This window comes from Ochotona curzoniae, unplaced genomic scaffold (genome assembly GCF_017591425.1).
Source record: "Ochotona curzoniae isolate NIBS_2020 unplaced genomic scaffold, NIBS_Ocur_1.0 scaffold_1037, whole genome shotgun sequence".
Taxonomy (NCBI): domain Eukaryota; kingdom Metazoa; phylum Chordata; class Mammalia; order Lagomorpha; family Ochotonidae; genus Ochotona; species Ochotona curzoniae.
Genome location: NW_024467083.1, coordinates 24,247,258 through 24,258,621, shown reverse-complemented (window position 1 = coordinate 24,258,621; position 11,364 = coordinate 24,247,258). Strand labels below are relative to the sequence as shown.

The following is an 11,364-nucleotide window of genomic DNA, read 5'->3' as shown; positions in this document are numbered from 1 at the left end:
CCGGGTCAGGCTGTAGACCCTTCCCCCGCGACTGGTGGGGCTGCGCCCCGGCTTCAGAAAGCGGAGCCCTTGTCTCCCTTCACTGCTTCCTTTGCTTCCCAACAACGTAAAATAAACACTCGGGAAGGTAAAACAATAGCGGGCCACCTGGGACGCCGCGCGCTCTGAGCTCCCACGCTCGGGGCGGGGACCGGGGATGGGCCTGGGGACCCGGCCGCTCCTCGGAGCTCCAACCCGGCTCTGCCCCGGCCGAGGGTGGGGCTGTTCCCGGCGCCCGGGCGCTGTAGGAGGTGGCGGGTAATCCCAGGAGTGAAGCGTTTGGTCAAAGTATTTCAGGAACGGGATCCTCTCCACCATTGCTCTGTCCCGGGAAGGGAAACTGAGTCGAAAGGACAGAAGAGGGAGCGATTTGCCCAAGGTCAGAACGCGGAGAGCTACCCTGTCCAGGCGGAGGTCTGGGGACAGCACCCAGGCGTGCCGAACAGCCTCGTGGTGTTTGCCTTTGACAAATCTTGTGTTTGTTTCCAGGAATCTGCAGGCATTGTGGGACTATTTCAGATTGCCCAGCACCAGTCGGCCTCGTGTGTGTGTCCCTCCCCCCCCATCCCCACCTCTACCGGGCAGGTAGGACTGGGGCAAGTGTCAGCTCTGTGACCTACCGCCATGGATGGAGACGGACTGTTTGATGAAGAAATTCTGGCCAGTCTGGGTGAATTGACTGTCAGTGGTTTTGATGAAGCCTTCCGTGCTCCTTTTGGGGAATCCGAATGAGGAAGATCTCAGCGGTCGCCGGCAAGCCAAGGACATTTCTGTATAATCAGTGGATGAAAGGATTTTTCTTTGACTCTTTTATGGCCCCCTTTCCTTGAGGATTAATCCACCGCAATCTACAATTCCACTAAGAACCGCAAGGCGCACGATGTGGCAAGAGCCTGGAGCACCTTCCGAATTCTGGACCCTTCCCTTGGCATAGGGGAGTTTTCACCCACCCGCTACTCCCCCCTCCCCAGTCCCCTACCCTCCTTCCGATCTCTTTCCTATAATCCGTTCTCTCTTGCATTTCGAATTAAGTTCTGTTTCCAAAACCGCCCTCGGGGAGCTGTGAATGGATTGCCAGAGATGAGCGATTAGGAGCTGGGGGAAGCAGAAGCTCCTGGTGCCGGGTCTCCTGGCGGCTGCCGACATGAAGTGCTTCTTCCCAGTGCTGAGCTGTCTGGCCGTGCTGGGTAAGTGGCTCTGCTTATCAGTGCAATCGATGTGAAAGTTTAACCTGTAAACCTTGGTTCCTGTAATTCCTTGTGGTTCTTTCCCATCAACACGGGGCCTGGGGGACGCCAGGAGGCAGCCTGTGCTTGTAACAGATTGTAAGACACTGCGGAGAGGCCCATTGCTGACCCAGGATGAAGTGGGCCACACTGTTGGGGTTGTTGGCCATCCTTAGCAAGTGTTTAGGGGTTTCATGTGGCTTGTGGGCAGCTTCTTGCCTTTGAGAGATAGGACCCTCCCGTGTTTCCACTTGTACACTGGCCTGTGTTGATTAACGTTTGGAAGTGGTATGCTTGTTCTCAACTCTGCCCAGTATTGGTCTGTGATGCTCATGGCGCTTTTATTTGGAGGGGAAGAGGGAATGGGAGTGGTGTGGTTGGAGGGATGCTTTCCCTGACCTCTGTGGTCTCCTGGCTTGTAAAAGCGAGGATGCCAGCTAGTTTGAGGTCTCCTCACCAAGGAAGTACAGCTCATAGTATTGTAAGGAAGACACCCTGGAGGACTTAGGCTGGGGATGTGTTAGGAGTGGCTTTGGTGAAGCTCCAAATGTTTACAGTGGAAGAAAGTAGCTGTTGCCGCTTAAAGTGAACCTTTGGCACTTGTCCTGGGAGTCTACTCCACTTTCCAAGGCCGTCCCTTGGTCTCATGCGGGGTAGCCTTAGGTGTGGTTCTCTGGGCCCTCACACAGCAGTACACACCCTGCTCTCTGTATGACTCCGCCCTCCAGGTCAGAAGGGTTTTAGTACTGCCTCTGGTCTTTGCATTTCCAAGTGGAGGAGTCCCGTGCACTTTAGGGAGCTTATCTGTGTTCTGTTGGCAGTGGAGAGTGTGTTGGTCCACACCCTGTAAGAGTTGAACAGGTGTGTACAAAGAGAATAATGGACTTTGGAATTAGTGGACCCGGATTCCGATCTTAGCCTCAAAACGATTGACCTCCCACATCTCAGGAGAACACCAAAGGGCTGTTGTATCATTACAAGGGTGTAAGGGGGTCCTACACACCTCGACTGTCTTGACTAGTGTCTGAAACTCACATGTGTTCATTCACCGGTTCTCAAACTTGAGTGTCTCTGGGTATCACTAGGGGCTTGCAGAAATTCTGATGTTTGGGCAACAGCCCCGTCACACCAGGCTTTCTGGGGAGGGCTGTGGGCAGCAGTCGTAGCCCTCTGAGGTAATTCCATGTGCAGCTGAGTCAGAGAACCTGTGTGTGGGGCCTTGAGAACCTGTCCACACCAGCATACACAGAGCTCTCTCCCCCAGTCTGACGTTTAGTGGAGTTAGTGTTCCTTCTGCCCAGCTCTGTGGGTAGGGCACAGGGGGTGTCTGCAAGTCTTCTAACACTGTATCTGTGTGTGTGTGTGTGTGTGTGTGGGCGGGGGGACGATGTTTGGCATTCGCTGGGTTTCTGGATTTAAATCAGCAATCAGTGATTCATGTGGATTGAATGGGACACAAACAATCAAAGCCCTCTAGGAGGTTTGGGTGTGGAGTGGGTTGTGTGGCAAAGAATGGGAAGAGGCTGAGTGCAAGGGTGGGGCCCTGAGCACCAGTGGGAAAGCAGGGCAGTGTGGCATGGGTGCCCTTTGTTTGCTGTGGCTGTTCTAGCAATGTGAGGCTGCCTGCTTGCTAGTGCCCCTGATGTTTGCTCAGTGCCAGAAATGGACCTGCAGTCTTTCTCCCCCTAACCCCCACCCCCATGCTGCCTTTCCTTGACATGTGAACAGACACATGAGGAAAATGAGCATCCAGCTGGTCTTATGGGGGAGCAGAGGTAAAAGGGCAGGCATTGGGGGTGTGGGGAAGGTTGCAAACTGGCTGTGCATGCCAGCCCCTGCCTGCTTTGCAGCCCTCTGGTGGGGACCACGTGGTGGTTCTCAGCAGAACAGGAAAAGGGGCTTTACTGTTGCCTCCTTCACCCCTGAGAAGCACAAGGTGTTCAGGGAAGGAACAACCCCCCGTGCTGGGGTCTTATTTCTTGCTTGCAGCCTGGCATGATTTGAATCATGCATCAGCACTCCTCTGGGGTCGTGAATTCATGTGTTGCACAAAAGAATCCCAAGCTTTAAAGTCCCACCCCTCTCCCCACTCCTGCTCAGTTACACACCTGGGGGGGGAGAAATTATAAAAACTTGGCATGGACTAAGTGCTCTACACAGTGAGTCTGATACCGGTACCAGCCTCTGGAAATGGCGATTTGAGTTGGGAAATCCTGTGACTGGATGTGAAGGGGTACGGTGAGGTGAAGTTCTGGGATACTTGAGAATTCCTTGATGTTATCAGAGGTGTTTTTCTTCCTTTGCTAATGTTCAGGATGTGGGGTAGGTGCCATGCTCCTTGGCTGTTGGGATGCTGGTTCTCCCCTCTTGGCCCAGCTGGAGCTGCGAGGGAGGCTGTGTGCTTGTCCTCTTGACCACTGTCTTACTTCCTTCAATTGTAACCCTGGGTGCCCCACCCGCTCAGGAGTCATCAGCTGCCACACAGCCTGTTCCAGTGCCAAAGCCAGATTCACCTTGGTTCTGTTCGAGCTGTGAGAATGATGATCTTTGCATTACTGAGAGTGGATGGAGCCAGAGGGGCAGAAGATGGGAGAGACAGTAGGGACTGATGTGAATGTGCATGGGTGTGCAGCAGGGGGAATGGGCTGGGAATGGGCTGTGCCTGTCTGTGACTAGGTGCAGCCTGGGTGAGTGACAGTGACACGGAAAGAGCTCGCGTGGGAGAGAGAATGGGATTAGTGTCTGCAAGAACAGGAAGGGAATGATCGTGAAAGGTGAAGGTAAGTTAGACACATAAGGCACATTTCGATTTTGTATGGCCACAGTGAGTTATTGCCTCCGAGACAGGTGCTGACGTCACAAACGAGATGGACTGGCTTTTGAAAGTGTTCAGCAGTGAAACATGCAGGGGATTGGGACATCTGGCTCAACCCTGCAGAGTCTGTAGCTGGTCTGTGGTCACTCTCTCCTTCGAGTTCGCTTGTGGAGTTTTTTGGGGAAGGCCCTTGTTTGAATAAGATGGGCTGAGAAAGGGATCGCTTACTTCCCACTTAGTTAGCTTCTTAAGGGAGAGGCCAGAGGGTGCTTTTGAAAGAGATTGACAGAAACTTTGATGTAGTGATGGGCAGGAGCTCAGAGGCAGGACTGGGGTGATCAAAGGCAGCAGAACAGGAGGAGGTAGAGGAGAGGAGAGTGTGGTGTGTGCAGGCAGGGTGAGGGTTTGGAAGAGAAGGTATGAGGAGGGTGGTTTAAGGATGAGTTAACACCACTGTCCTGATGCTTGTGCCAGAGGTGCAAGCACCCTGTCCTTCACTGGTGACTGTTGGAGTAGTGTTCTGGGGGAAGGACTAGGCTGGCTAGGCTACCAGTGAATACCAGGCTCACTACCTGAGGGCACGCCGAGTGCTTCTATTTTTTCACTACAGCAAGTCTCTTGCTATGCCACTCAATAGTTGGATTACCAGCTCTCTTGGCTCCAGCCTTCTTTAAACCTAACCAAGCCCCAATTCATCCAGTCCTCCCAGCAGCCCTGTAAAAGTGACATCACATATTACCACCTTTTTAGGGATGGCAATGTAGAGGTCCAGCAAGTTGCCTATGGTGAATTACTGACTAGGTTGGTGTGCTCTATAGGGTCTAGGACCTGGGTCTGGGACTCCATTCCTGAGATCATCTCATTGTCCGAGATAGCTGCTGTCGTCCCAGCCACCTGAAGGAGGAAAATCTGTGAAGGGCAGGCCTGCAAGAGACACTGAGACTTGTACTTACAACTCCATTGGCTAGGACTTGGTTCTGTGACCCCATGTAGCTGTCAGGGAGGCTGGGAAATAGTGTTCTGATTCTGAGTGCCTATGTGTCTTGCTGCGAACTTAGGCTTCTGTTATTGTGAGGATAGAACAGAGCAGATTGGGGAGGTGGGGGTGGGAGGGATTGCAGCTGATGGTCTGTCGTGGTCACAGGGCTAGTATGTGGTAGAGCAGGGCTTCAAAGCCAGAGCCACTTGGTTCCAAATCCTATGTTCTTTCATCTAAAAGGCTGTCCACGTGGTGAGGCGAGGCCCGGGCCCTGGCCTCTGAGAAGTCTTGCTGGGCAGGCTGGGCTGCCTGAACCAACCTAGGAAGCAGTGTAGGTCAGCCAATCATTCCACTCTTCGTGGCATGGCTTTCACAGTGAGTACTATAATGTTTATAGAGTACTCATGAGCCTGTCACTCTTCTAAACCACTTTCCATTGCACAACCTTTTTTATAAAGTGCTGAAGGACATCTGTGTCACCTTCTATGCTGTAGCCCCAGAACTCAGCCTTGGACCAGGCACAAAGCCATTGGCTGTTAAGTTAACTTCTGGATGAGTGAGTGGTTTCCCAAATAGGAATTGCTGTGTCCTGACTCCCTTGATCAGCATGGGGAAATCCAAGGCTCTGGGAGGTGGAGTCATGTTGCTCAAGGGAAAGAGCTGGAAGTTGGTAGAGCCTGAATTCGAGTCTAGAGCTTGTGGGATTAGGAAGCTGGTGTCTCAATTTTACCAGACAGGGCTGCTTAGCCTTTACATGTGCGTGTGTGTGCACATGCATACGCATGCTCCTTTTGCAGTCTGGTGAAGTGTATGAACAGTGTCAACATGCACAGGCAAAAATACATAGACTAACAAAATCAATTCTTTGGAAAGATAGCCATCATCAAAATATTAACACAGAGATTTGTGATCAAGCAATTTGCCTCTTTAATAACATGTTGAATTCAATAACAAGATCTAACAGCAGGCCTAGCAATTATCATAATTTTGGTGTCGTGATGAGTGTAAATGGTATTTTGAGGTCTCTGCATCATCAGCTGTCCGTCGTGACAGATCGCAGGTACTAGAGAGTTACTGTGTGGTCGCCTACACTGATAATCAAAGGAGTAGTTATGGTTCACTTAGAGGCCAGCGAAAATAAAGATGTAATTTTTTACTCCATTCAAATTCACATGCTCCTGAGTGCTGGGGACTCCTGCAGAGTTCAAAGTACTGTTCTATGCAGGTGGTGCTTGTTGGAAGAGACACCAGGAGAAGACTTGGGCTCAGCTTTCAGAAATGGGCAGGATTTGGATAGGGCTGGCAGAGAAGGGCTGAGTTTAGACTGCAGTGATTTCAAGGGCCAATTCAGGCCCGATGACATGGGTCATGGAGAACTAGCTTCCATTGTAATGGGTTTGGGATTTGAAGCACACAGAAAGTGGCTCCAGCGCCTGGCCTCTTAGGATCTTGCGCTTGAGTGCCTGGTATGTCATGGATGATGACTGCTTGGTTAACGTTTTGGGAATTCCTCATTACCATGAGCAATGGACACCTGTTTCCATGCCACTTCAAAGTGAGCGCAGTTATTCCTTGAAAGGGTTGATTTTGAAGTTAAGAGAAATGTAAGACACCTGTGTGTGAATGCCCCCCTGATTTTCAAAGAAATGAATGGTTACATTAAAATCAAGCTTGTATTTGTGGAAGATCACATGTTGACGAATTCCCTCTTCTGAAAACCCTTTATTATGTGACTCATTTGTGGACCCCAGTGGCAGAGAGCCTCCCTTCACTGGAATCCTCACCGAAGCAGGGTTTTGGTGTTATTTTGGAATGCCACCCTCGGAAGGGCAAGCATTGTAAGATACAGTTGCAGAGATTTGTTCTAGAAATTGGCGTTTAGGCAGTCACCAGGCTAGCCTCCATGTCTTCCCTGCATCTATAATTATAGTAACAGAAGAGAATGATGAGCCTGGGGCACTGCACAATCCTAAATCAAAGATTAAATTATGTGAACTCTGCCCAGGCTGGAAAGTGGTCAGATGTATTTTAAAAAGCTTTCTAATAGGCTTTATGATAACCAGAGTTGAAGCAAAGTTGCAACCTAACCTTCTGTTAACCCGTTAATTACATTCATGGGGATACCTTGTGCCTCATCACCCAGGTGACTGGGGCTTTGCATGAAGCCCTGTTGTATGTCCACCCTCCAGGCCAGCACTGAAACAAATGGCAAATCAATTTGCAACGGACAGGGAGACACTGACATAATGTGTTCTCTGAGGATGTCTGTCTGGTGGGGCGTGGGAGCCAGACAGATTCTTTAAGCTTCACAAGCTGGGGGAGGGGATTTTTCCGTGAGGTTGGGAGAGCTGGTAAGCAGTTCATCTGGAAAGGCTTCCTGGGAGAGTTGGGATGTTAGCCTTTTAAGTAGGAACAGAGTGATGGTCAGCTGGAACTCTGGGGGTGGTGGTCAGTACAGGTGTAGAGGACATCACAGAATGCAGCCCCATGGGTCAGGAGTGCTCTAGGTGGGGGTGGGTAGGAAAGGGAGCCTTTGGTTGGCTAGTGGCAGGGAGGGGCAGGTGGAAGGGACTGGGAGCTGTAGGGTATCCACCAGGGTTGTGGGAGAAGTTCTGGAATTGGCCTGAGGGTTACTGGAGGTGGGGCTACCAAGGCAGAGTTGGGGAAGAGCTTGGGGCAGTCAGATGATGCACTGCACTGTGGCAGCTGAAGGCATTCTCACCATACTGTGACCTCAAGGAAACAAGCCTCTTCACCTAGGGACATCATCCCATTAACTTTCAGGCCCCCAGGTTTCTCCTTAATAGGGTGGGGAGATGGTATCCTCTGCCTGCAAACACCAGCATCCCCTATGGGTGTAGGTTCTAATGCTGGATATTCCACTTCCCATCCAGCTCCCTGCCGTGACCTGGGAAAGCAGTGGAGGGTGGCCCAATGCCTTGGGTCCCTGCACACATTGGGAAACCAGGAAGAGCTGGATTAGTTTAGCTTTGGCCTTTGCAGCCATTTAGGGGAGTGAACCAGTGGTTGGAAGATCTTTCCTTCTCTTTAAATCTGCTTTTCCAGTAAATCTTTACAAAAGCAAATCAAAGAATCCCAGCAATAAAGGCCCATATTGTGGTGCAGTAAGTCAAGCTCCCAGCTGCCATTCTGTCATATAGGAGGGCTGGTGCAGTCCTGGCTGCTTTGCTGCCCACCCAGCTCCCTGTTAATACACTTGGGAAGGTAGCAGAAAATGACCCATGTGCTTGGGCCACTGCTATCCCCTTTGGAGTTCCAGTTGGGGTTCCTGGCTCCTAGCCTAGGCTGGACTAGTCCTGCCCATTGCAGCCATTTGTGGGGGAACCAGTACATGGAAGATCTTGCTTGGATATTATTGCTCCCTGTCTGCCTGTCACTCTGCCTTTTTTCTTTTTATATATATACTTAAGAGCATTTAAAATATTTTTTTGAATTTTATGGTACAATTTCATAGGGCCTGGGATTTCCCTACCCCCTCCCCAAATTCCCACCTTCCCGACTGATTTTCCCCGTATTGTAACAATAAGATAGCCCTTCTTAAGCAGTCATAAGTCTATGAGTCTGTTATTTAAGTGTGCCCAGAGATTGCTGGTACAGACAATGCCAAACAGTTCAGCAACCTATTGCCAAGATATATCCAACAGTTTCATTGGGACTCCATCTTTGATTTAGAAGTAGAGATGCCTACTGCATTGTGTCTTCACATCTGTATATGATAGTCTGTTTTGCCGTCACTATACATTCCCCTAAATGAGAAGCCATGAAACAAAGTCAACAATAGGAATGAAGTTAAAACAAAAAATTTACAGCACCATGGAGTTAAAGTGAAACAACATGCTACTGAATAACTAATGTCGCTTTGTGTTTTAAATAGATAAATCTTTTTTTTTTTTAAGATTTTATTTTTATTTTTATTGGAAAGGCGGATATACAGAGAGGAGAGACAGAGAGGAAGATCTTCTGTCCGATGATTCACTCCCCAAGTGAGTGCAACAGCCAATGCTATGCTGATCTGAAGCCAGGAGCCTCTTCCTGGTCTCCCACGTGGGTGCAGGGTCCCAAAGCTTTGAGCCGTCCTCGACTGCTTTCCCAGGCCACAGGCAGGGAGCTGGATGGGAAGAGAGGCTGCCGGGATTAGATCCGGCGCCCATATGGGATCCCGGGCGTTCAAGGTGAGGACCTTAACCACTGTGCCATTGCGCCGGGCCCTAAATAGATAAATCTTAAAGAAAAATGATAAGCCTTTTACTAAAACAAAAACAAAAAAGGAAATCGGATGCTATTACTTGTGTGTTCTTTCCAGGGATGGTTCTTTGATGTAGTGGAGTTGGCTGAGGCTTGCTATGAATCAGTGTTCTTTTTGGGTGTTCTGTCTTTGCTCGTAGTGGCCAGTGTCCCCTATTCCAAAGTGCAGTTCACTGCCTGCATTTTCCTGGTGATCCCACAGATCGTGTCTGCTCTGAGCAGGGCACTAGGCACCTGTGGCACCCTGGAAGCTGTCCTGTGGCTTGAGGCAGTTTTCCACCTTACATGTTTCAAGGACCCACTTTATTAACTCCCTGTCCCCCAGGAGCCTCCTATTTTGAAATCTGTTTCCCTGATAGACAGCATTTATTAAGGAGTAATTAATCTGCTTTCCCTAGGTGATAGCCAGTGTGCTTGCTCACACTTGATGTAGTCCAGCTGTAAAGCAGAAGTCTGGCACTGGGAGTAGCTGATGACTAAAGCCTATGTTTGCCTGTAGGCACTCTGCCCTGCGCCTGCAGTTCAGGGCAAGTGGTGTCACTGCTAGGTGTTTCTGAAGAATCTCAGATGGCCAAGTTCCCAGTCCAGGCCTTCAGGACCTTGGGTAACCCACACAGTGTTTGCCTGGTAATAGTTCCATTGGTGACCTTGATTGGCTTTGCTTGAAAGTTCGTGGACTAGTGAGAGGAGAACGCCCGGAGTTGTGCAACAACTTTTTTGCTCCAGCTCCAACCACACCTGCCGTTTCCTGGTCAGGTATTACTGCGTGTGCGCGCACGCGTGCGTGGATGTGTGTTTTAAAGATTTCCAGAGAATGGAATTTGGCAACCTTTCACAGTTTGAGTTACATTCCTTCACACTCTTTTCTATGCATATCTTCACCCAAATACAGATTTCTTTCCTTTGATGCAAATGGAATCAGATAGAACGATGTTATTCAACAACGTGATTTTAAAGGAGTGATTTACTTCATTGTTTCTTCATCCTTAATTTTATGGCCCTATCAGCACTGATTTGGTTATTTTCTAGCTAGTCGAAGCTGTAGTCATGGGGCGAAGGGAGCCTCATTCCATAACAGAATACTTTTGTTCTGCAGTGTCAGGAGAGCAGGGGTTGTAACAAAAGCACCACTCACGTTTTACTGTATTTAATGAGATAACCTACTACTTACTGTGAATATTTTCTTTTAAAAGCACATCCATTGTCCACATTAAGCACAGTCACATTTTATTGATAGCTTATAATTTTGAAATTATGTTGAATGAAGATAACCTTAATTACTAGGGGAAGGGAGTCATGTCTGATTCATGCCAGTGTTCTTGTTTGGTTACAGCTGAGAGCAAAAGTAGGTGCTTTCCTATGCTTTCTTTTTTTTTTTTTAAGATTTATTTATTTTTTTATTGCAAAGTCAGATATACAGAGAGGAAGAGAAACAGAGAGGAAGATCTTCCGTCTGATGATTCATTCCACAAATGGCCGCCAATGACTAGAGCTGTGCTGATTCGAAGCCAGGAGCCTCTTCTGAGTCTCCCATGCTGGCCCCAAGGCTTTGGGCTGTCCTTGACTGCTTTCCCAGGCCACAAGCAGGGAACTGGGTGGAAAGAGGAGCCACTGGGACACAAACTGGCGCCCATGTGGGATCCTGGTGCATGCAAAGCGAGAAACTTTAGCTACTAGGCTACCACACAGGGCCCAAAGACCTGTTTTTTAAAATAGCTGCCCCTTTGGCATGATGGCTGCTTGCTTTTCTCATCGTCTGTGTTGTGCAACTGCTGGTCTGCCCTGCAGTTCCCCTGCCTGAGCCCCAGGTCTCTTAGACTCCACTTTCAGTACTTTCCAAAAACAAGGCTTTTCCTCTGTTCCTTCAACAAATATTTGAGTGCTTGCTACAAGCACTCATTGTTCTGTTATCTCAAATGCCACAGAATTAAAAGCTGAAATCACACATTCTAAAGTAGTCACCTGATATGTATTTGGAATCTTTAATAAATACAATGGTTAATTAAAAACCCTGATATTAGGGAACTCCTTGATCCCTA

The 11,364-nt window shown here is 49.2% G+C and overlaps 1 protein-coding gene across 1 annotated transcript in view; it reads left to right on the top strand.

Annotated features, from left to right (window-relative positions):
* Window positions 1–527: 527 nt before the first annotated feature.
* Window positions 528–11,364, top strand: part of IGSF3 (immunoglobulin superfamily member 3) — an 83,787-nt gene continuing 72,950 nt past the window's right edge. Inside the window, exon 1 of the mRNA XM_040998937.1 lies at window positions 528–1,226. Within this exon, the coding sequence (XP_040854871.1) occupies window positions 1,184–1,226 (43 nt within the window). The 5' untranslated portion in view covers window positions 528–1,183. The remainder of the gene's footprint in view (window positions 1,227–11,364) is intronic.